A 26,550-nucleotide genomic window follows, 5' to 3' on the forward strand; every position below is an offset into this window, starting at 1 on the left:
TAACATATTTCATTGACAACATTGCTTTAATTCAAGTATAAGGAATTACGTGGCATGTGTGTTACCAAATACGCAAATCTAATGCTAAAAATAAATCCACTTGAGCCCTGGCCGTATTACTGTAAGACACATGTAGATAGCTAAAAAGCTTTCATTCTCCTTTTTTCTGACAGACAATACCATATTGCCACAACTCATCGGAAAACTTACCTGTAACGAGGAAGCTGCATCGGCCTATCCCGGCTTCATTCATGATGTTACAATTGTAAATCCCATAACTGTCCCTGGAAAGGCTGCTTACGATGTATTCTGTAGAGTCTTGAGCATCAAACTGACCAGTTCGCAGCAACTTACTGCCCAGTCTCCATTCATATGTCAGAACCCGAGTTGGATATGCTCTCAGCACTCGGCAACTCATAGTGATGCTTCGACCCTGGCCCTGCCGAATCTCCAGAAATGTTGGCTCCACAGCAGGAGGATCTGTAGAAGGCAGATGATTACAGATGGTCATCCAGGAAACAGCATAAATATGGAAAATAATGGAACCCCCGCCCTCAACTGACCAAAAAACCCAACCAACAATAACAAAAACAAATGGGTTATGGGTTACAATAAGGTGAAAATATCACATGCCCTTGAAAATGGAGTTGGATAACTGACATTGGGAACATTTGTTAACAAAAGTCACACATCCAGAGTATTGGACTGCAATCTTTTACAGTCTATGCCCATTAGACAAAATTCAGCTATATTGACACTGTTCTTTCTGTACTTGCTCTTGTTTTTAATGAGGGTAGGAGACAACAGAATTCACCCTTTCCAGTGGCATGCCAAGGGTGGATTGCGATGAAGAATCAGAGCTCTTGGGGCAAGGGGGAAGGCAGGAAGGATGCTATAGGACCATGGACTTGGGAATAGAGATAAAAAGTTGCATGTGGATGGAGCTCAAAATATCTGAAATATCTACTTCTTTCAGGCTTGTATTCCTGCGGGGTGAGCCACCTTGCAGAGTGCCAGGAATACAGTGAGCAGCACAGTAAAAGCACCTGAACAGAACAGAATAGGGGTGATACTCTGGTACAAAACTCAGCACCCCCTTCCTTTGTAGTGGCTGAAGAGGACAAGAGATAATCTGATACGGTTCTCATGAGGGTATTGCTTCCAGGAAGTCAAGAGAGCACTCCTGTCTTTGTCTTTCCCATCTACATGTTTAGCAGGTTTAGTCCTACAATTAGTGCACGCCTGGTGGGTACTTAGCACTTTTTTAGATGTTTTTACTTAGATGTTTTTACTCAAATGGCATAAAGCTATGCAAAAACTTGATACACCTTAACTTTTCTCTCACCTGTCAATGGCTTTCTAATTGCAATGCAGAGGTGTTTTCCCCCCAGAACTAAAAACTTTTTCTTTTAAAAAGTTGATTTTGACAAAATTGTATTTGAATATTATCGAAAATGAGGTTTTTCATTAAATATCCCATTCTGACATTATCAGACTGAAAAAATTGATATTTTCTTTCAAAACGCCTTTTAGGAACCATATACATTGTTTTTACATAGGACATTAAAACAATTTACAGCTATCAAATTAAACCAAAATAAAGTATTAGGTGGTGGTGGTGGTGAGGAGCTGACATGAAAATCTGAAGTCTTTTGGTTTTCATACCATCTTGGAATAAAACAACACAAAAAAAATACAAAATTGTGTAGGTTAAAAACAAAAACAACATGGCTTTGTCCTGCTCTAGCCAGAACTTTCTGAGTAGCTCTCCAGATCAGAGTAAGAAAGAGGGAGATATTTGGTGGTAAATAAGTCACATTTTTAGAGAAAAAAACATCTTGAAAGCTGTGTGTCTTGATTGCTTCTTTTTATTGGTCTCAGAAGAACACAATCTGGAAAGGCTCCTACTCCAGAAAGTTATGCAAAATCTACATATCCCTATTAAAAGGATGAATAGGTCTTACTTTCAGAGCAAACCCTAGGTACAATCATTACTGCAAGAAACCCTGGCTTACTCATTCCAAACACGTCAAAGCTCCCTACAGAGAAACCGCTCTCTTGCATGAAGCTTTCCTTCCGTGTGATGGGTATTAATGGGGTAGAACTTTCATTCAGGTAACTGCCTGTTGAGAAGCAAAGACCTCTGTGGTTGTGCTTGAAACAGTGCAGTACAAGAGGCTTTGTATGGCATGATAAAAGTGCATGCACTCTGCGGAGCCCAGAAATTTATGCCTCACTCCTTTTTCTCGAGAGGGTGATTAAACTCTCTCTCTCGCTTACTCTCTCTCAGCTTTCCAAAAGTCCTAAGGCAGATTTCAGCCCATGTTCGTGTCTTTAGGGGATGCAGTGTAATGTAAAACCTCTAAAACTATATCAAACCTTTCAACGTCAGCCATTTAATGGACAGTAAAGCATCCTTACATCAAGGAATTTGTAGTAGATAGTGGCTGTGGCTGCTCCTACTAAGGATCCTGCAATGCAGCAGCTCTAAGACAGCCTAGAGACACCAGGATTTATCTGCAGTATATGACAAATTTCAGATTGTTCAGTGTTAATAAGTAAAAAACGGGGTGTGTTTGTGATACTAGTTTACCGCAGAACAAAACTAAATGAAAATTGGAACTTTGGCTCTGTGGGAAATTCTGAGGGGTCAACCTTTGCTTTTGACCTAATGAAAAAAAAGGAAGTGAGTAAGAGACACCTAAATTTCAGCTCCCATGAGGCAATGTGGCTGTATGGGCAGATGTCAGTTTGACTGCATGAATATTAACATTTAAATTTAAAGTGAGAAAACCAAAACAAACAAAACAAACAAACAAACAAAAAAAAGAAAACAAAACACCAAGTATTTCATTTAGTTTTCCCCTGGAATTTTCTAATTTTGCTGAACCTGCATTTCCCACTGAAAAGTCAATTAAACAGAAAATTGCTACTGGAGAAAAATCTTTACTGGGTGCGTTTTGATGTTTAATATGTTCCTATCTACTGACAGCAGCTGTTCAAAAACATATTGTGCTTAGATTATTCACTGATTTTGGCTTATTTAGCACAGATCCCTACAGCCTTCAAACTGTTGGCACTGAACTTGTGAATGATGTAAACTGAAAATGAATGCCACTCCCCACACGCATGCTATGGCGCTACTAATTGCCTGCAGCTTAAAAACAACTCAACCGGCACACTTTAAATGTAACTAAACCTTGCAGCATATCAATGTTAGACAATGTGTGTAACACCTGATGGTATTCAGCAGTTGTACTTTGTTTCCGTGTAACAATCAGCAAGACTGACCTTTTAAAAATGAGTTTAAGTACCTTGAAAGCTATGGGGGGGAGTGGGGGAAACGTTACTGGCATGAAGGAAAGTACATGGGCAGAGATAGTCATGCCGAGTGGAGGAATTTTGTTCACAGTATGTTGAGGTAGCATACGCTAGCTCTGGGGAGAGACACCTCGACATAAGGGCTTGGATGAACTTACAGAATACAGATGGATCCACACTTCCATAATTCCAAGCTCTGATCCTCACCCAGCTTGTGCACACCCTGTTCCTCTGCATCTTTTGTGGCCTCCCATTCTGTCACCTTGGGGCCTCTACACCACTGGCACTGTAGTTTAGGCCTTCGTCAACAGGCTCACAATTAATTGGGTGAGATCTACAGCACCTGCTGTAACTTGCATGGAGCTCTACAGGTTGAAACTAGCTGAGGAGATGGCCCATTAAGAGTCCCAAAGGATGTACAGCTTCTGAAACAGCAAACTCCTGATTTTGTTTCCAACCTCTTCATAAGTTTTCTGTACGCAAATGATGCTAACAGAGACGGACTTGACAGGAAGCCACACTGCACAGCCGCAAGGCCTGGTTCAGTATCATGAGCAGATAATTCCCAAACCCTGGAACTACACAGTCTGTCATTGACGAATGTGGACAGGTTTCAAAACTGACCTGTTTTCCTGCCAGTTCATTGGCCTGGCTTCTTAGTTGCTGGGAAGGCCACAATTCCAGTCTTACAGCCCATCGGCAACTGACCTGGAGGGCTGATGGGGAGCCAAGCGTATGGAGGGCCCCAAACTCTGAGGTCCCAGCTTCACTAGCACTGCCAGAGCTGTTAAACCCTGGGCTCCTGTTCAGCCTGCAATGTGGCATTCCCTGTTGAAGGAGTGTTTCCAAACCAGCAGTTCTCACTTTCTGTTTTGCAAAGAACTTTGAGTGGTTCAGCTTTTGCTGCAAATCAGAAAGTAACTAAACTAGAGAATTCTGAAATGCTCCACAAAACAGAATTGCTGTTCTCTGCAAAGCTCTCCTGGTGCAAGAGTTTGCAATCAATTCTGATGGGGTAGTCACCAGAACACCCCTCCGAGAAGGGGAAGATGAAACGCATTAGGTCAGGGGATTGTTACAACTTTGTGACTTGTGTATGGAGGCTAACAAGGTCAGGCTCTCATCCTCCATCCATTTCCCTTCCCCCTGGCTCCATGGAACTTCTCCTTTGAGATTTTGCAACATTGAGTAGGGAGAAGGAGTGACTGGGCTATGTTTGGTTCCAACACCCTTCTCCACCTCCACCCCCCACCAAAAGCCCTTTTGTTCACAGAGTGCACAGTAATTTGCATTAATATCATCCCATATTAGTGAAAATTTCCCCTCTCCCACCATAACCTACTACAGAGCAGGTAGCATGTGAGCTGGGAAATTCCTGCTGGAACTATGCAGTTCATGGGATGCTACAAGATGGAGGTGACATCCTTGTCAGTGCAGCACAACTCTGGAGGAATCAGATCTCTAAGGGAAATCATAGGGAACCACAAATCTGAGGGTGGGGATGGGGGTTGAGAAGGGAAGGCCTTCACTCCTGATAGAAGAATGGCATGTAAAATCCACAAGTGTAATTGAGAACTCCCATTCCCTAAGCCAGATACTGGCCAGATAGGGGCATATATGGGGGTTTTATTTTTGGGTGATATTTGCCATCTAAATAAAAGTTTCTTTGTTTTAAAAAGAGCAAAATCTCTTTAAAAATGAGCCTCACACTCAGTATGACCCACCCATACCTATTGATTGGAAAAAAAAATAACCAGACTGAATTGGGGTTAGTCCTGCTTTGAGCAAGGGTCAGACTAGATGACCTCCAGAGGCCTCTTCCAATCCTAATCTTCTATGATTCTATGACAGCAACGAAGGGTCCTGTGGCACCTTATAGACTAACAGAAAGTTTTGAGCATGAGCTTTTGTGAGCACAGACTCACTTCATCAGATGCTGGTCTTGGAAATCTGCAGGGCCAGGTGTAAAGCCAGAGCAAGGGTGGGGATAATAAGGTTAGCTCAGTCAGGAAGGATGAGGGTTACTACCAGCAGCTGATCTGGAGGTGTGAACACCAAGGGAGGGGAAGCTGCTTCTGTATTTAGCCAACCATTCGCAGTCTTTGTTTAAGCCTGAGCTGAGGGCGTCGAATTTGCAGGTGAATTGTAGCTCAGAAATTTCTCTTTGGAGCCTGGTCCTGAAATTTCTTTGCTGTAGGATAGCTACTTTTAAGTCTGCTACTGTGTGGCCCGGGAGATTGAAGTGCTCTCCTATGGGTTTTTGTATATTGCCATTTCTGATATCTGATTTGCGTGCGTTTGTTCTTTTATGTAGAGACTGTCCAGTTTGTCCGATGTATATAGCAGAGGGGCATTGCTGGCACATGATGGCATAAATTATATTGGTAGATGTGCAGCTGAATGAACCCACGATGGTGTGGCTGATCTGGTTAGGTCCTGTAATGGTGTTGCTGGTGTAGATATGTGGGCAGAGCTGGCAACGAGGTTTGTTGCATGGATGGGTCCCTGAGTTAGAGTGACTGTGGTGCGGTGTATAGGTGCTGGTTAGGATTTGCTTCAGGTTGGCAGGTTGTCTGTGGGCAAGGACTGGTCTGCCTCCCAAGGCCTGTGAAAGTGGGGGATCATTGTCCAGGATGGGTTGTAAATCCCTGATGATGCGCTGTAGAGGTTTTAGCTGAGGACTGTAAGTGATGGCTAGTGGTGTTCTGTTGGTTTCTCTCTCGGGCTTGTCCTGTAGTAAGAGGCTTCGTGGCATATGTCTACGATTCTATGAGAACTCTCATTCATGACTGATTTTATCTTTGCTGGTAATAAGAGTTGTAGCTGTATTTAACAAAAAGTGAAATAACCAGGACAGACCTCACAGCATGGAAACCTGTTGTGTCAATTTCAAAGTAATAAATAGGCCCAGAGAGTTGAACTTGTTAACATGACCCTGTCATTGTACAGCAATAAAGAGTTAAAACTGTTGGGGGTTAGAGGGCTCAGACTGTTTAGTTCCCTAGCAACAAACACTATTAAAATTTATTCAACCTTTTATAAAGGACACCAACAAGAAAGGGAAAACAATTACTATGATGGGATAGAACTTGAGGTAGAATTTAGGTGGGACCCTTTGGCAAGATATGATGACTGCTCAGCTATTTCAAGGTAAGACGGCAAAGTACAAAACTACTCGCATAGGTTTATACTTCATATTTCTAACAACTCTGGGGGAATGAGGTTCTAGGGCGCAGTACCTAGGAAATCAATCACCAGAAGGGATCAAACCCCCAAATAACAAACAACAACAATTAGTCTGACCATAGAGAATTATCTGCACGCCTTCATGGAGAGTAAAGCTCGGTGGGATGTCACGGCTGCTAGAGGGGGACTCAGAAATAAATAAATCAACAGATGGGAAATTTTATTTCCTCAATGCCTCCACAATATCAATGCAGAGAAGAAAGTTGCTAACAACAATACCTGATAGCGATAGCTGGTGAGTCTATCTAGATACGAGACCTCATCAAAGCCACCTTTCTAATTCAGCAGAGGATGAAGCTGAACACGACATATATCATCAGTGGAAGGGCTTTTGGACTCGAGTCCACAGGACTGACAGTGCTCTCCTGAAGTGACTTGTCTTTAATTATGCGCACCTCCAGCATATTGACAAACAGGCATGCTTGGGCTCTCTCCCAAAACTGTCCTGTCCATAGGATACCTTGGAGCAGTCACTCGAGGCCCCAAGCTTTGGGGAACCCCCACGATGGCCACCTCAACCTTCCTGTGGATGGGACCTGTGGTTCCATGACAGCCCAGTGATTACCTGGGGGGGGGCCTGGTGTGGGGCACCAGCAGTGGCTGGGCTCCCCACTCACTGCAGTGGTGGGAACTGGAGTGCTCCCTCACCCTTCTCCTAGCCCACTGTGCTCCACCTCCGCTGTGCGTCACCACAGGGGCAGGCTGAGAGATGGGCAGGGACGCAGAGCCGAATAGGAGGTGAGCGCCTTGAGGGCCCAACCAACCCTGCTGCCACCCCACACCATGCCCCTTGTTAACACCCCAGCTTGCTGAGCTTGGTGCAGGGGCCTTCCAGAAAAGGGTGCAATGTGGGAATGGAGGGGGAAGAGCAGGGGAGGAAGGTGTGCAGGAGGAGCTGGGCTTGGGCAAAGGGGTAAAGTGGGAGACAGGGCAGGGGCAGAGCAGAGGTGGCAAGAGGCGAAGGAAGGGCAGAGACTGGGACCAGGGGGAGGGGACTTGTCCTGGGCCATCACCCCCTAGAGATGGCCCTGGTGTCTCCAAAGCTATCAAAAGACTAAAGAAGCGATCTGGCTGTCTCTTCACTGAAGTACGTCCCAGTCAGCTCTTCTATTGCTCTGTATATCGTAAGTCTGTAACACGGGCCACCAGGCTAAGTTGAGCTGGGGGCTGTTTGTTTGTTGTCCCATGAGCATTTCCTAGAATCTGGGCAGAAATTGGGCCTGGCTCTCTTCATATTATTTGTTATTAGAAATCCACGTCTGCTCTTCCATGAAGAATAACAGACAATGTGGATTTGCAAATGTAAATATAATCCTAAATTTGGGGAAGACTGATAAGCGTTTCATTTCTGGACACCCGTGTTATTTTACAGTGCATAAAATGCTGGCAACATAGAGACAAATTTAAACAAGTGTCATTGCAATGACTGACAAACATATTGCAAATTACTCTGTTGCCTGAGGGACAGGCAGTTGAAAAGTCAGAATCACTGAAGTATCACTTAAATGGCATTTTTCCCAGCTACTGATGGAATAGCACATAAGATAGATGCTGATATTTGTATGATGCTTAATAATGAAGGCCAACTGGAGATTGTTTGTAACTCTAAAATGTTTATAACCCTAAACTGAATGTTACATTTCTTTCACAAGTTTACAAATTAACACTGCCGTAATTCACGTCTGGAACTTTATTTTGCAAAAGAAAAATCCCAATTTAAATGAAACGCACACAGAAACAATTTCCCTAACTTGTCAAAACTTTTTTTTTAAATCTTCCCCAGGATTATTTTACTAGTTTTTGTTTAACACAGCACTGTACTGAGTTCCTTTTTTTTTTTTTTTTTTGTCACTTCTGTGTCCATGTGTTTCCAAATTAGGTGTGTGCTTGACTGGTCAGTTCATAACACTAATGTTTACAACTCTGAGATCCTACTGCATTTCTTTTATTTTTGTGCCCAAGTTTGGGTCCCTGATTCATTTTTCCTAGTCTCTGAATTTAGGAAGCATACCTGCATGGATTAGAATTAAACACATGAATGTATTGATTCCTAACCATGCACATTTTAAGTACACTGGGACGTGGGAAATATACTTGAAGAATTTCTGTATGCTTGCATGTGTGTGTGTGAGTGTTTGTATATATACACAGACAATTTATATTATATTATATTATATTATATATTATATTATATTTGCATATATAATTCATCTATGTTTTCCATTCCTTTCCAACATCATTTGATCTATACCGATAGCTGATCTGCAAAATAGTTTGAGAATAATTCCTTCTAGACTACTAATCTCACTGTCTTCCTTGGCAAAGTTGCTCAGCTGTGTTTGCAGGCTCAGGCAGTAAGAAGGGAAGGGCGGCTATTTTCTGTAGATCCCATTGTTAAACCGAAACATTTGCAAACATCTCACAAGTACAAGAAAAATAGCTGGTGCTATTTCTCCTTACAAATGCAGACCGTGTTTGTTGAAAGGTCAAGCAAAGTTCACGTCTTTCAAGTGAACCTGAGCCAGTTTATGATTGTATATCAAAGTCACCCCAAATTATAGCTCTTCCATGACTATGATGCACAAGGTGAAATGCAGCCATTGCTACAGGCTCTGAGTTCTGCTTTGGGGCTTATTTGAACCCAGAGTTCAGAGCAAAGAGAGGAAATTCAGAAAACGTAACCCAAAAAGAGTTTGTTTTGATCATCTGCTGTATTACATAAACCACAGAATTTAACAAAGCAAAACCAAATCTCATAGGGGCAATGTGCAGCAATGCCTCAGGAGCGCCTCCTCATCTGGGTGCAGGTCATGAAGGCAACTACCCACGAGCAGCTGGACTAATTTTTGTGCAAACCGTCATAGACCCCTGCAGTAGTATATAGACTCAGAAATCCCATGAGAACGCCTACCCCTTGCAAAGTCTGAGCCCTCCTTTTCCTCCAATGGCTCTTCAGGGGCCACTTTGGAAAAGCTGCCCTGCAAGCTTCTTAGCTCTTGATTCTGCCTCTTTAACAAGGGAGAAAAAGTTTTCAGAGCTGCAGCCCAGCTGTCTGGGGGAAGCAGCTGCCGAAGGAGCAGCTGGGCTGGAAGAAGGGAGTGGGAAACACATCCAGCTCCATCAGTGCTCCCCTGCTGCTTACTTATAGACGTTTGTATAAATGCTGATGTGGGAATCTTAAATGGCTCCCAAACCAGCACCTCTGAAACAAACTAAATGTAAAAAGTACACAAATGGCAAAGGAAGGAAAGTGACTAGGAGCAGATGGCAGGTCTGCTTCTCAGCCAGCCATACTCAACTGTGCCTTCTTGATGACTGTGAACAAACTGTGAACTAGATTACAGAGAGCCCTGTCTGGGTATGCAAAGGTGGTGAGGTGATTCTCCCAAGGTAATGGAAGACATCAGTGTCAGACTGCAGGAATTCCTAGTTTCGTATTCTGGCTACTGAGGTCGGAAAGGACAATTAGGGAAAATAAATATGGCATTTTTAAATAGAGATTAAATTTTAGGCATCTCTAAAGTAGATCAGAGACTCCAAGGATGTTGCAAAATTGAAGGTTCATAAAAGAACCACAGAAAGTATTTGAGGTCTAAAGAACATAGCTGTCATTGAGATACTTACAAGCTGTGTCTACACTAGCCCCTTCCTTTCGGAAGGGGCATCGTAGTGAGTGAGGCTGGAAGATGCTAATGAGGCACTTCCATGAATATGCAGCACCTCATTAGCATAATGGCAGCTGCAGTGATTCAAAAGTGACACTTAATAATCCCACGCTGCCTGTGTAGAGGGGGGGCCTTTCAAAAGGAGTCCATAAAGTTTGTTTCCCGCCATGAGCCCTGGCTCTCAGTGTTCTGTACTGTTATTTAGCTCTAATTTACTCACTAAATGTCTTCTAAAGAGCCCATTAAGCAGTGGAAGTCTTGGTAATGGTGCTAGACAATATTGACCTCCATGGTTCAGCAAATTCACTCATTCAGCACTGGTTTGGTCCCGAGGGTGCTGGACTAGAGAGGTTCAACCTATATATGAGTATCTTCATTGGAAACATCACCATCAACAGCGCCCATTGGTGTCTGATGCCTCCCTCATAATTTCCTTCCATCTTTCCTGCCCAGTGCAGAGTGGCTTAGTTTCTGTACACTAGCTTCACACCAATCTACTATATCATCTACCCACTCTCTGTTGGGTCTGTCTCTGCTATTTGAACTATTCATTATGCCAAACAACAGGGTCTTGATTTTTCATTCATCCTTCTTTCTGCAGATGTGCCCAAATAGCTGTAACTTCTGTTGTATAACCTGCTGCAGTAGGTTCTCTTTTGGCAGTATCTTCCAATATAATTCCTCATTGGTGACCTTCTATAACAATATTTTTCTATAACAACTCCTCCCGATTGCCTATATCCTTCTCTTCTAATCTTTCATTATCTCTCGTCTTATATCTGCACAACATGCTGCTGAATACACACATTTTCAAGATTCTCAGCTTTGCTCCTAAGCTAAACATTTTGTTTCTCCAGTTCTTATCCATTACCTTCACTCGCTCGTTTTTGATATTCTAGTCACTATTTCCTTCTTACAGTCTAAATCATACGTCATGCTGTTCCCCAGATATGTGAACTTCTCTGTGTTCTCTAGTTTGATCCCATCTACAATGATCTTCCTTCCTATTTCCTAATCTCCAAATACCATTGTATTTGTTTTACTGGTGTTCATAATTAGTCTGTACTGCTTCCCTTCCTTGTTTAGCACCTGCACCATTCTCGCTAGCTTCTCTTCACCTTCTTCAATTTTAACTATAACATCCATGAACCTCAGGTTGTTGATTCTCATCCCTTGAACTGATATCCCTTCTACCTTTTCCTTGCTCTTGTCCATTACTCTCTCTAGATGCATGATGAAGATACTTGGTGATATCAGATCTCCTTGTCTCGTACATCTACTCTTTCTAAACCAACTTCTCATCTCTCCACACATTCTCATTGCTGCATCCACATTGTCATTGATATCTTTCAACAACTGTATCAGTCTGGATCCACTCCGTACAACTCCAACACTACCCAAGTCACTTTCTGATCTATGCTGTAAAATGCTTTCTCAAAATAGATGAAGTAACAGTAGATGTTCTTGTTCTTTCGTCGAGCTCTTTCCTCTATTAATCTTATTGCCAATATCTCCTGTATTGAACTTCTATCTTTCCTGAATCCCACTTGCTCATCCATGAAATGTTCTTCTCCCTGCATTCTCAGTCTCCCGGTCAGTATAATCATCAGCACCTTGCCTGGATGACTTGTTAGGGAAATCGTTCTCTAGTTCTTGGACTCCAATGCACTTCTTTTCTTGGAGATTGTCACTAGCCTGGATCTTGTCCATTGCTTAGGTGCCTTCCCTTCTTTCCTTGCTATATCACATAGTTGGTGTACTTCCTGAATCCTACTTTCTCTGCTGTATTTGATCATCTCTCCTGTGATCTGATCATTTCCAGGGCTTTCATTGTCCTTTAATTCTTTCACTGCTCTTTCTACTTCCTCCTTCAAAATATCATTCTCAGTCTCAACGCTTGGCAGAGAAATCTCTTTCACGCCTTCAGTCGGTCACTCTTGAGGCACTTGGGCCCAGCTGTGCTTTGTACAGATCACTGCAATATTGTGTTCATTGCTTCACAACCTGCTTCACGAGCACCTCGCTGTTCTCATCTTTGAACTGGCACTGGGTACTAAAGAATTCTTTGATTTAGCAGAGAAACACAGAACAAGAGCCAGTGGCTGGAACTGAAGCCACATGGATTCAAACTAGAAATAAGGCACATATTATTAACAGTGAGGGTAATTAGTCAGTGGAACAAACTACCAAGGGAAGCAATGAACTCTCCATTTTCTAATTTATTCTGCCAAGACTGGGGGCCTTTCTAGAAGATGCTTTCACCAAAGACAAGTTATTGGTGACTTTTACTGGTCTGTGTTATATACATCAGAATACATAATCTAGTGGTCTCATCTGACCTTTAATCTATGTACGTATAATATTCACAGTCTCCACACACACACACACACACACACACACACACACACCAAAAAAGTGCCAAAAATCTTTCCAGTAGAAGCCAGGTTGCTGGATGTCTCCAACCCAGATTCTGAAAGATTTTCATGAGTATTAATTAAAGACAAATGTAATAAAATATACACACATTTTAAAAATACCACCAAACAGCTCTGAAGATTTACATATGTATAAAACCCTGTAAATAATAAAGGTACTTGTTGACTGTTTATTAATTACACGGAAATGTACTCTCAGTTCCCTCACGTTAGCTGAGGTTTTTGAAGAGAATTACAGCTCTTGTTTCAGTCCAAAGCAATCTATTATTTTCCTGTTTAGCAAAACACACTTTCTCACATTCAAAACCATGAGACTCGGTGTCTACCATAGGCTTGCTTATCATAGTGCAGACAAGGTATTTTATCTCACCATTATTATGTGTGAGTAGAATGGTGGTAAATTAGATGCCTTTCTGAATCACATCTTTGATAACTAGAGATAATTAGGATAGGCAGGATTTTTCCTACGCCAACGAACCTGAAAAATTCCAATACCAGTGTTATCAATCATATCTAGCAAATTACATCACTTTCATCTGAAAAACATGAGGGAAATAAAAATATATATATATACTTGCCTACTGCAATATATTTTCACCTACATTCACATGTTTCTAAATACTGAGAATATTTAAAAAAAAACAGCTTTTTAATACACTGGGGCCATGTCTACACTAGCTCCAAACTTCTAAATTGCCATGCAAATGGCCATTTTGAAGTTTACTAATGAAGCGCTGAAATACATATTCAGCGCTTCATTAGCATGCGGGCGGCCGTGGCACTTCGAAATTGACGCGCCTCGCCGCTGCGCGGCTCGTCCCGACGGGGCTCCTTTTCGAAAGGACCCCGCCTGCTTCGAAGTAGTGTGCTGGTGTGCTGAGACCCTGCCTACTGTGCTAATCAGCACTGTCTCACTCTTGCCTTCTGCTCCCGACTCTGTCTGAGCCCACTCGTTCGCTTCCTCTTCAATGGCAAACACTTTGTGGCAGAGTCTGTCTTTTTGTGCTGTGTTTGTACGGTGCCCAATGCACTGCAGTCCTGCTGCAGGATTAGGGCTTGCAGGTGCTATGGTGTACAGGTTGAACCTCTGTCAAATAGCACTCTTTGGTTCCGCAACATCAGTGGTCCAGCAGGGCTGGCAACAGCAGGGCTGGGAGCCGGGCTTGGGGGCAGCTCAAGCTGGGCTTGTGGCAGCCCATATGAGGTGGCAGTTGGGTGCCTGGCCAGGGCCAGAGGCAGCATGCTGCTATCTCACCCACAGGGGCTGACCCACAACTCCCTTTGGTCATGGTTCCCAGGCAACGGAAACTGCAGAACCTTTATTCGGGGATGACGGCAGTGTGCTCAGTAATGGCTCTGCAGGTCCCATTGGCCAGGAAATGCAGCCAATGAGAGATGAGGAGACTGTGCTTGTGGGCACAAGAGCAGCATGTGCACAGAGCCTCTCTGCAGCTACAGCTCTGGAAGCCACTTCCTGGGGGCTGCAGTAACTGGTGCTTGCTGGGATCCTGTACCCCAAATCCCTGCACCATCCCATAGTCTCCTCCCACCCCCAAACTTCCTCTGGGAGTCCACACCTCACACACCTGAACCCCCTGTACCAGCTCTGAGCCCCTTTCTGCCCACAAACCTCTCATCCCTAACCCTATCCCAGAGCCAACATCCACAACTAAAGCCCTCTCCTCATGCCCCATCCCGTGCCCCAACCTCGAGTACTCTCCCATATCTTGGACCACTCATTTCTGGACCAACTCAGAGCCTGCCACTGTCCTCACATCCCCCTCCTGCACCCTGACTCCCTTCTCCATCATGATGAACATGAGGGGGTGGGGGTGGGGAGGGGAGAACAATGGAGGGAGGGGTAAAGGAGCAAATGGGTTGGAGCCGGAGAGAAGAGTCAGGGCAGGGTAGAGGCCATAGGGAAGAAGGAGAACAAGGATGTTCAGTTTTGTGGGATTAGATAGTTGGCAGCCCTAACTGTGGTTGACAAGATGAAGTTCTTATGAAGTATTAGGATGGCAGCTACTACTGCCATGAATGCCTCTCTGCCCGTATCTTTACCAAGCTGTGACCACCATTTTGACTCTGTAGCCTTCGGCATCCTCTCTTGTCTGGTGGCCTCCATGTTGATAACTCCAAAGTCTGGTGGCAAAAGAATACCACAGGAATTGTTGCAGCTGTCAGAAGGAAGTTACACTTAGGATTTCACCCTGTGGGTGTGCGCCCCAAGATTGATGGACTGGCTGGATTTAGATGCCCCAACTGCAGCCTAGTGCGTGGAAAGAAGGGGATCGGATCAGTGTCTGGGCCAAGACACACATCCACAAACAAAAACCGCTCTCCTGTCCCCATATTCTTTACACATGGACCTTTCTGCTCTGGTCCCTCCTCCCATCCCAAAGTGAAATTCAGGCTGTCTCTCTGATGTCTCCTCAGGGATGTCTCGAGCTTCGCACTATTAAGACAGAGCAATTAATCACCTCCCCGAGCCCCTCTCCCTATTACCTCTGTTTCTGATCACTGGTGGCATCACCACTCCCTGCCCATCATAAAGGATGAACCTTGTATCTAGCTCCTCACAGCCATGGTATATCTAAATCTTGCAGACTGTTGTGTAAAATCGCTAAGGCCAAGTCTACAACGGACCTTAAAGTCTACTGTAGCTATGCAATTGCATAGCTGGACTCAAGGCATCTACGATCAACTTATCCGGCCATCCTCAATGAGGGAGGACAATGGGAGAGTTTCTCCCATCAACCTCCCTTACTCCAGACAAGATTGAGGAGTAAGAGGTCAACTGTTGATCCCGGTAGGTCGATTTCACACATCCCCACTAGGCGTGCAGAATCGAACCCTGGAAGATCAACCCTGACTGATCTCCAGGGTAGTGGAGATGTACCCTAAGATGCAGCTTTTCTTCTCTACCCATGCTGCAAGAACTCTCACCCAGGCTGCTGTCATCCTGAGTCTCAGCTATAGCAACTTCCTGCAGCCTGGTTGCAGCAGACCCAACCTCACCGTGCTTGTCTCCATGCACCAGGTTGCAGCACAAATTATCTTCCTAGTGTGCTGCTCTGACTTCTCTTTGCCTCCCTCAACTGGCTCACCCTCCTCTATCAGCAGGCTGCTTCGCTTTTCTTTCAAGGCTCATCCACGTCCTCTGCTTTTCTCTCCCATTCACTATTGGAATGTCAGCTCCTGCCTCCACTAGGCTCATGATGTCTCCATTGTCCACCTGTTAAAGAGTTACATTAGCCGCCACATTGATTATCAGGCTTGGGAACAGCTCCCCATAATCCCGGGGAGGCGTTGCAAGATGGAAGGGGCTTACCAATACTTTGGAGGGTAGGGTTAGAATTCAATGTGATCTGGACAAACTGTAGAAGTGGTCTGAGGTAAATAGGATGAAGTTCAATAAATCCAGATGAATAGTACTGCACTTAGGATGGAACAACCAGTTTCACGTGTATAAAATGGCAAATGACTGTCCAGGAAGAAGCACTGCAGAAAGGGATCTAGGGGTCATAGTGAACCACAAGCTAAATATGTGTCAACAGTGTAATACGGTTAAAGGATAAAGTAAAGATCCTTCTGGGATGCATTGACAGAAGTGTGGTAAGCAAGACAAAATCAGTAATACTTGTGGTCTGCTCTGTGTTGATTAGGCCTCATCTGGAGTATTGTGTCCAGTTCTGGATGTCCTATTTCAGGAAAGATGTGGACAAACTGAAAAAAAAAAGTTAAAAGGAAATCAATAAAAACGATTAAAGATCTAGAAAACATGACCCACGAGGGAAGTCTGAAATAATGAGTTTGCTTATGGAAAAGAGAAGGCTGAAAGGGGACATGATAGCAGCTTTCAATTACCTAAAAGATTGTAACAAGGGAGAGGGAGAAAAAAATATTCTCCTTAATTTGTGATGGTAGGACAAGAATCAATGGTCTTAAATTGAAGCAAGGGAAGTTTAGACTGGCCATCAGGGAAAACAACTTCCTGTGGGGGGAGTTAAGCAGTGGAATAAATTGCCCTGGGAGGCTGTGGAATTTCCATCATGGGAAATTTTTAACAGCATGTGAGACAAACACCTGCCTTGGGTGGTCTAGATGGTGGTTGGTCCTGCCATGAGTGCAGGAGACTGGACTCAATAATCTCTTGAGGGCCCTTCCACGCCTATGGCTGTATGATAGATAACCACAAACATACCTCATTCACCACCTTCAAATCCCTCTTTCAAACTCTCCTTTCCTATGAGGCCCACCAAAACCATGCCAGCAGTTAGATGGCTGTTGTGCAGAGTCCACTGACTATCATGCTGGCAAACACTGCCGCTTCGTTCCCTGCTGCTCTCCCACCTGTCTGCGCCCTTGTCTCATCTGTTACTTTGATGGTCAGAGCTTCGGGGGCAGGCCTGTCTCCTGCTCTGCATTGTACAGCACCCAGCGCCCTGCTGCAATACTGGGGCTCCTCAGCTCTGTGGTAAAACAAATAATATTAACAAGAATCGCAAATCAGTCATCCTGCTCTGCCCTTGCCCATCAGGATTGTCCGCTACGGCTGTTAAGAGTGTGCAGGCAGCCTTGGCAAAGGCTGGCGCAGCAGCTGTGTTCCTCTGTGTGCATGAGAACAGGTGAACTTCAACTCAGTGCAGGGTCCTCTACAGACTGAGCTAAAAGCCAGCTGGCTCTCAGCTAAGGCCATAGCAAAGACTCCTTCTTTCTCTGTGTAAGTGGTCTAGGTGCCACTACCTGCGACAGTGAACCCCACCTAGGAGGTTTGCACTTCAGGAGGCCATGGGTCCAGACAGCATCCTGCCCACAGAACCAGAGACATACCGTGGTGGCTCCTCTGACCTAGAGGACAGGACCAACACAGCTGAAGACAATGGTGAGTAAGGGGTGAGAACTCACCCATGGCCTCCCCACACTAACAGATCCTGTGTGAAGAACACCCAACAGATGCTCAAGTTAACTTTCTTTTGCCTATGCACTTGTGGATTAGCCTCTAGGCCAACAAGGCCCCATGTCCTGAGACACCAGCCAATTAGCCCTGAGTAAAATGGGCAGCCCTGTGCCCTCACTCAGGACACCCACCCTGTGCACGTGACGGGGAGGGGGCTTAGGTTGCAGGGGCTAGCCCTGCCCCACCCATCCAGCGATACAACTGGTGAGGGGGTTTGTCCCCCCAGCCTATGGCCCCACAAACACCCTAACCTACCCCTGTGTATACCCAGGTCCATACTCCCACATCTGAGCAGCTACGGAAATTTTCTGTAATGTCAATTTTCCTTAAATAATTATTTTCAAGATCAGTTCAGTATTTCACCCCTGGCACGAACACTTATGAGCGGGCCCTTTGTGCCATTTCTTTTTGTCATATTACACCACAGCCGACATTCCTTCTGCGTGCTGCGTGACAAAGAACAACAGCATTACAAAGGATCCTTGGAACCTTTGTGGCTGTGCCGACATCCAGCTTGTAAAGAGCTGTAACTTACATGTTTAGCAAAGAAGTAGCCTGACAGCTTAAGAGCCTGAGAGAAAATACAATTCTCCGCACGCCATTGGAGCCTGCTTATTCTGGCAAGTTGTTAATACACATAAAAAAATTGCAAACTTTGCACTTGGACCCCATTCGAAGCAGCATTCAGTTTTTGCCAACTGTGCACTCGGGTTTCAAAATGTTTTATGAATTCATAAAAGGAAACAGCAATCCCCAAACAATGCTGCAATAGAAAGGAGAAAGAGTACCACACAGAGTTTTGTAATCACATAACAGCAGCTGCGTAGGGCTGTGAGTCGGATGAGCTGATTGTGCACAGAAGTGCTACACACCAGAGCCATGGCTCATAAACCAGCCCATTTATTTTAAAAGTTCAGATGCAGGTTGTGGGAAAAATAAAATCATGAAACAACAACTCAAGGAAGGTGAGACCCCAGGAAGCCTGTTTTCAACTTGATATGGTGGATGGTGTTTCTCAGACACTGCTCCCCTTTCTTCTTGCCAGAATGGACCTCCAGCAGTTACCAGAAATCCTCTCTACCCTCAGACCCCTCAAAAAAAAAAAAAAAAAAAAAAAAAGAACTCCGGCTGGAGCTGACCTTCCACAGATTTTCCTGGCATGTATCCAGACTCCTCAGATCTTTCTCCTTCCACCCCACTCTCTCCATATTGCTTCCTCCCCTGCCAGCCAGACCATATTGCTTCCTGTCTTCAAATCCCTTCAATCCCTTCACAGCTCCTGGAGACTTTTGTCGCTTCAGATTGAAGCTTGATGCCTTCACCTCAAGTCCCTACACAATCTCATTGCCATTTATATCGCCGCCTACTCTAGCTAATTTGCTGCTTCTAATGTCTCAGTCTCAGCTCTGCAGTTTTTCCACTTTGCCACAAGCACTCCCCTTATGACTAGATGTTAAGGCTAAAAAAGGACTGTTATGGGGATCCAGTCTTATCCCCTGCAGAACAAAGGGAACAGAGTTGCAACTAAAGTGAGCCCCCTTACCCAGTGCCTGAGCATCTACAGTGGTGTGTGCTCATGCCTGGAGGCCACATTGCAGGAATGTGTCTTTTGCACCCCGTTTGACCACCTCCTTGGCCCTGTGATGGCCTGTCTTCCTGGGTCTTCAGTGGCCTGGTCCTCTGGACTAGTCATGGAGAAGTGCATCCCCTTTCTGAGGTAAAAAAAGATACAACTGAAAGTCCAAAACTAACAATCAAACTCATAGTTCTTCTACCCTCTGAAGCTCCAAAGCAGCCCTCTCCTTTTGGCTCCACTTCCCAGCTCCTGCCAAGTATGTCTGCTGGTTTCTTCTCCTTCCTCCCCTACCTCCTCTCCCCTAGCAGCTTCTTTTAGGGATCTCCCTGCTCGCTGTAGGCTCCATGACCGGGCCCTTGATGAGAACCCACCCAGTTCTCTGTGTGTTCTAGAAACCCTTCACAGTCTCCTTTCTGACTGACATCCCAGTTCTATACAAGTAGTCTAGGGTGACCACATTGCCCTATGGCGAATACAGGACACCGGCCTCTGGGGATGTGGGGGCTGCTCTTCCGTGCCAGGGCTCCTCAGTGATGGAGGCGTCTGCGCCACAGTGAGGCACTGCGGATGGGCGCTCCACAGCTTCCCAATGAGGGGGAGTGGAGGATGGGGGCTCAGCAAAATCATGGTGGGCGTTGCTGCGAATAGGGGTTTCACAGCCTCCCGGGGGGGGAATACAACAGCCCCTCCACAGAGAAGCTTACACACAGCGGGAGCTGCTTCCCCTAGGCGTGAGGTGCCAGGGAATGAGGCAGCCACCCCCTGTCAGAGCTTGCGGGCTGTGGGAGCTAACACCATGGGGTGCTGGAGAATAAGGCAGCTACCCCATGGAGGAGCTCCCCTGCAGCAGCGGCCACTACCCCTAGGCACAGGACCCCAGGGGACTGGGCAGCTGCCCTGCAGTGGGGCTCCCTGGCCGCAGAGGCTGCTGCCCTGGAACACTGGGTGCTAGGGAACTGGAGCCCCATAAAATACGGTACAATTTGCCCATTTTCTTAAAAAACTTGGGATGCCTGTGAGATAGCTTAAATAAGGGACTGTCCCAGGGAAAATGGGACAGATGGTCCCCGTAGAGTAGTCCTTCCCTGTTCCCTGCAGCAAAGATCAGCCATCACAATTAATTCTCTGTACCCTATTCACCTCTGGTCATTGCAAACTTACCAGGGAGACTGAGGTAGCTGCTAAGTCACAGGAAGGCTAACCCCAGATTGCTGCAAGGAGCCAATCAGCCTGTGACCGTGTCTCTTCTAGAAATGTACGCAGTCACAATCTAGATACTTCCAGTAATGGAGACCACCGTATCTCCCGGTAAGCGCCTGCATCATTAATTACCCTCATCGTTAGAAAACTGAACCCTTCTTCATTGAACTTCAGCTCCCAGACACAGGCTGCCGCTGGGCCACCCTCTGTCAGACAGCAATCCCCCTGAAAGTCCCCTTCTCCCAGGAATCTTCCTGCCGCATGCTTACTTCCCCCCGCCCCCTGGTTCTTTCCAGCAGGATCCTGAGCGTGTTTAGGATTAACATTGTCTGAGATACCACAGTTTATAATGCCAGCATATGGTATCTGATTAAGATGGGAATACAATTAAAATAGGAAGATGGCTCTTCATCGAAGTCAGTAGTTATTGAAGAGTGATCTTCTTCCCAGATCTCCACAGAGACCACAGAGAACTGGAACAATCTGTGAGTCTGAGAGGAACAGAGACTACATGTGAAACTGTGGCTTCCTGTGATCCTGCCATTCTCTAATCAGAGAATTCAGACAGCTACTTAAGTCTACTAATTGCAGAAAATATGTAGACATCTCTCCAGTGGGGTGGGGTTTAATAATTTAACAATTAAATAATTTAATAATAATACTAGTAATTTAATAATTGAAATTACCCATCAAAATTACATAAGTGAACACACGCACATATATGTAGTGTGTGTGTGTGTGTGTGTGTGTGTGAGAGAGATACTCTGCTAAGCATGCTGATTCTACACAGCTGTTGGAACAACCTAAATGCATTGATCTCTGGCCCAGATGTATTCTAACATCAGCTCAGTGCACAGTAATGATGAACAAAGCCCACAAGCAGGCTGCATAAACAATGGTGTAGAAAATGATGCTGACAATGTTATGCCCAGACGTAAAAAGATGGTACACACAAATCCCTGGAATACCATGCTCTGGTCAGCCCATCTCAAGAAAAAAAATAAAACAACTGAGAGATGAGGAGTCCAAAGACAAATGTGGAAATTGTTTAGTGGCCAGGAAGGGTTTCCAGTACAGGGATGTGTCTGAAATGAACAGATGGATTCAGTTTAGAAGGGAGAGGACAGTGAGGGCATGTGATAGCCATAAACCAATGTGTGATGGCCTGATGAAGGTTATACCGCATCTCTCGTAATACAAGGGCAAGGGGACATGCAGTGAAATTGGAAGGTGGCAAACGCAGAAGCGAGAAGAGGACAGACATGCTATTTGGCATGCCAAATAAGCTACCGGAAGGTATCCGTGAGGCCAGAAAAAGAGATTGAAGAGACTTTCTTAATGTATAGTTTCAGATTACCTGCTGAGTTTTAACCAAAACATAAGACAGGATGGCGGCACTGTGTGTCCGAAAGCACAGGTGCCAGTGAGGTAGTGGCACAAGGCAGGGATGCCATGGGCTGGTCTTTCTGCTGAGTTAAACGGTGTGACTGCTGATGAGGCACATTCCCTCTAACACAGAGTAAGACAGAAGAACACTTGGTTTGAGACAACGGTGTTACTTTGGAAAGGACCCAGTTCCCCATTTGGTGAGCAGTTTTTATTGAGCCCTATTGGCTTGATTGGCTTCTTGAGAACTCTGCCGCAAAGGCCGTCAATGATTGTTGAAGTGGCTTGCGTGTAAAGAGCTATTAGAAGCCTCTTCGGCGTCGCTCTCTGCTACCGTCTCTGCCCTCAGTTAATGAGCCATACTTGGCATTTTAAAAACAGCAAAAAACAAAAAACCCACAGCAGTAAAATGACTGCAGCTGTTAAAAGCCTCCTGTAAAATGTACCCAACAGCTTCAAATCTCTCTAAAATTCACTGCGGAATAGCAGAAAGCCCCTCAAAAGCACCCTGAACACAAATGAGGATAATTGCCACATTAATGAAACATTGAAAGATTTGGGTCTGGTTTATACATTTGACAATTAGGGAAGAAAGGCTTGACAATGGCATAAATGAAAGCATGTTTAATAATGAAAGTTTAAAAAAACAGGGAAAATGTAGGAATAGATTCTCCATCCTGGCTCACTCTGAGTAGGATCTTACACTGTGGAGCATGCAGGCCACAATTTGGTACCAAGCGAGGGTAAAACAGCCATCTTTCCCTGGGATTCATGCTATACTTTAAGGGATTCTCTGTTTGTTCAGACATGAAAACCTGAGCACTGTCAGCATGCACCAGGTCAGTATCTACTGTATGACCTCCACAGACCACATACAACTCTGTGAAGGTATGTCTTGAAAAGGAGATGGCTCCAGTGAATTCAATGAAATTAATTTATTTCTTTGGGCTGGGTTTGAGATGTCCTCTACACCTAAGCTTTTGCAGAGCCACGCTTTCTTGTAAAGGGAGATTTCCATCCTGCCAACAGGCCAGTCTTCTGGAATGGCACATGAATAAAACGACTCTTGGGCATAAGCATTCGCAGGATCGGGGCCTAAAGCATGACACAGCATGAACTCCAGTTGTGAGGAAAGCTCCACAAGACAGGCTTTCCCAGGTGCCTCTGGTCACAGGTAAGCATTCAGAAATGAGGCTTATCAATAGAATTATGATACACACTCCAAATACACACAGTGCAAGAATTAATCTGTTGTCCAAAGGCAACTACTTTACCGGACAGAGCTGTGCAGGGGTAAATTCCTTCTATCACTCGGTTCTTGCACCTTGTGTCTCAGTGACCAAACAAATCCATTCCAAATACTCTCTAACAAAAGAAAGGCTGGGATTCTGCCACCACCAACACTGACACTGATTCAGTCATTTCACCAAATTGTATTTTCCGGTCATCGAGTGGCCCTTAAAGCCGAAGGCAGACGAGTCAATACATTTAACTTGCCTTATCTAGGTCGTCCAATCGTACACACTTTTCTATTACTCAAGTCCTTCCTTGCTCCACACTGTCACATTTCTATTTAAGGTTCTCTGGAAATGTCATCCGCTTCAATAGAAACCTCAAGGTATGGCATAATAAGAGGGAAGTCATCCTCTTTCAAATTACCCTTCCTCTGAAAGGTCATCTACCGAGGATTATTCAAAGCCTTCATGAAAAGTAAAGATCTTGTACCTCTTCGAGCAAAACTACACTCTTCCCTCCAGCCTCAGAAGCCTTGGAAATAACTTTTTTCCTCACATCGTATTAAGCTTTGAAAGATATTTCATAGTTACGCCTACCGTGGTGTCACTTTTGGTGACTAGAGGAAATTTAACCAAAACATCCCCTTCAAATGGAGTACTGTTAAGAGGTAGCCCCCTCTCCCTTCATTTAACTCTTGCTCTTTTTCATTCCTATATTCGTAGCTACACAGCAGATACCTTATAGATTGCAAAACACTGACGCTTCTTTATTATCCTATCTTTCCATTCAGGTTTCATTGGATGCAAACAGTTGAATGGCCCTTTTCCAAAGAGCAGTTGAAATTCAATTGCACATCTTCTGGTTTCCTTTCCATGTTAGAGCTACAGGTTTAACCTCTCTAGTCTGACACTCTCTCATCTGGCAATATCCTTAATCCATCATGATTGTAGCTAGCCACATGACCACTTATCATGGGTGCAGCCAAGTTTCCAGTGGTTCCATACAGGTTGTTTCCAGCCATCAGTTCTAGCTATCGGTGTTCTGTGCTGTTAGTTAGCTGCAATTTACCTCTAACTGTCTTCTAAGAGCCCAGTAAGCCGTGGAAGTGCTGGTGATGCTGCTAGACAATCCTGACCTCCTGTACTTCAGAAAATTCTCTCATCTGGCATTGGTCAGGTCCTGAGGGTGCCGGACTACAGAGGTTAAGCCTGTAATAGCCCAAGCTAGCAAATTTGCATGTACCAGGGCATATTCCTTGTGACTCTGTCAGGTTCTGCCGCATGCTTCATCCAGGGCCTGATTCAGCAGCAGGGCCCTTTGCAGTTGTGACAGCCCATCCCCAGGGTAATATCTGCAAGGCTTAAACACAGAATAAGGGGCATTGCAGAGAAGCTTTTGCCCAGAAGGAGCCTGGGCCTTCACTGAGCCTTGTGGCATAACACTGTTTCCCAAACTGATTTGAGAAGTCCACTTGGGAGAGGTGCATGGTACATCCTGCACTGAGATCCCAGTTGGTGGGGTGTGACACCAGCCAGCAGCCCACCAATGGTAATTTGAGGACCAAGACTGCCCTGATTTTAGTGTAACTCAGTGACCCCAGACCTCCTTGAGGGTGTGTGGTAGAACAGGATTTTATATAATGGAGACACGCATCTCCTAGAACTGGAAGGGACCTCAGGTGGTCATCTAGTCCAGTCCCCTGCCCTCTTGGCAGGACCAAGCACCATCCCTGGCATCTATTTGCCCCAATCCCTCCATGGCCACCTCAAGGATTGAGCTCACAGCCCTGGATTTAGCAGGCCAATGCTCAAACCAGTGATCTATCCTTCCCCCCAAGGAGGTGATGCAGGAAGCCAGATAAAATGCCTGAAAAGAGACTATGTGCCTGTGAATCATGGTCTATTTTTTGCTTTGTTTCGTTTTTGTTTTTGTTTTAAATCACAGCAGCTAAAGAACCAGATTTCTAGCTAGCATAAGTTGGCATAGCTCCACTGCAGTCAACAGAGGCATACTGATGTATACAGCTGAGGATCTGATCCATAAGCTCTGATTTTTTTAATTGATTTATTCAGACTACGGCATGGCGTGAATGGACTGCATTACAACAACGGCAGCATGCAATTGGAAACATGGCTGTAACTGGCACTCAATTAACATAAATGAAACAGGAACTGAAAGGCCAATAGAAATGGTCTGATGTTTCAACATCAACATATTAAACCGCACCAATTCTATATATGCTACTATGATTTTAAATACATGTCTAGGCCCCATTGTTGTCCTTCAGGCATTGGCAGAGAAATAAAGTTCAGGACTGGAGTAGCAAATCATTCACAGCAGCATGTACTGTATAATGAAATGTTACAAAGCCATGTTCTAGTAATTTATGTAATGTCCTAGCTAGAATCAACCACTTATGTTTAATTTCTCACCAATTAGAGTTGTCCAAGGTAGCAATTTTTACCTGCAAAGTAATTCTTTTCAATGTGGTACATGTTTGCCGAAAGAAAATACAAAGGACGTTTACATGTAAGTTTATCACAGCAGTGCTGTAAAATTCACATTCTTGCAGCAATCCTGTTCTTATTTGCACTTTTGCTAAGAGGGCCCTTTTAATGAATTAGATATATGTAAATTATGTTAATTGGGAAGACATGCCATGAGAATTAAAATGCAAGGACTGCATGAAAATTAAACGGGTGATAAAAATAGCTGGCACGTATTGTTTCTAATGACTTGTGTGACAGACATGAGGTTGATTAATGCAGTGAGATATGCCTTGACTGAACTTAATCACTTACATATCAGTTAATATTGACAAAGGGGAAACAGATGATACGGATACATGTACATCCAGAGGCACAAGACCAACATGAATGTTAAACACTTTAGCAAGGTTACGACAGCTAGCAATAATGATGAACATACAGTTATCAGCTCAACTGGACTGCACTGTTACTTATTGTTAAAGCTGGCTGAACCATGAATAATATGAGTGTATCACAGAAGATTAAGGTTGCAAGAGACCTCAGGAGGTCAAGTTCAATCCCCTGCTCAAAGCAGGACCAAGCCCAGTTAAATCATCCCAGCCAGGGCTTTGTCAAGGTGGGACTTAAAAAACTTCCAAGTAAGGCGATCACACCATCTCCCTAGGCAAGCCATTCCGGTGGCTCATCGACTTCCTAGTGATTTTTTTTTCTCTCTAGATCCAGACCTCCCCCATTGTAACTCAAGACCATTGCTTCTAGTTTTTTCATCTGCCACCACTGAGAACAGTGTGACTCCATCTTCCCTGGAACTCCTCTGCAGGTAGTTGAAGGTTGTTATCACCTGCCTGCTCACTCTTCTCTTCCGCAAACTCAATGCACCCCGTTCCCTCTGCCTTTCCTCCAGAGTCATGTTCCTCTCCCCCAGTTGTTCTGGTTGCTTTCTGTTGGGCTCTCTCCAATTTGCCCACAATTTTTCTGTAATGGGGGCACCAGACTGGACAGAATACTCCAAAGGAGGCCTCACCAGTGCCGAATA

At 44.7% G+C, this 26,550-nt stretch overlaps 1 protein-coding gene across 1 annotated transcript in view; it reads right to left on the reverse strand.

Annotated features, from left to right (window-relative positions):
* MDGA2 (MAM domain containing glycosylphosphatidylinositol anchor 2) overlaps positions 1-26,550 on the reverse strand; it is a 683,176-nt gene that overhangs the window by 166,381 nt on the left and 490,245 nt on the right. The window contains exon 9 of the mRNA XM_074998506.1: positions 211-480. Coding sequence (XP_074854607.1) covers positions 211-480 — 270 coding nt within the window. The remainder of the gene's footprint in view (positions 1-210; positions 481-26,550) is intronic.

This window comes from Carettochelys insculpta, chromosome 6, assembly GCF_033958435.1.
Source record: "Carettochelys insculpta isolate YL-2023 chromosome 6, ASM3395843v1, whole genome shotgun sequence".
NCBI lineage: Eukaryota > Metazoa > Chordata > Testudines > Carettochelyidae > Carettochelys > Carettochelys insculpta.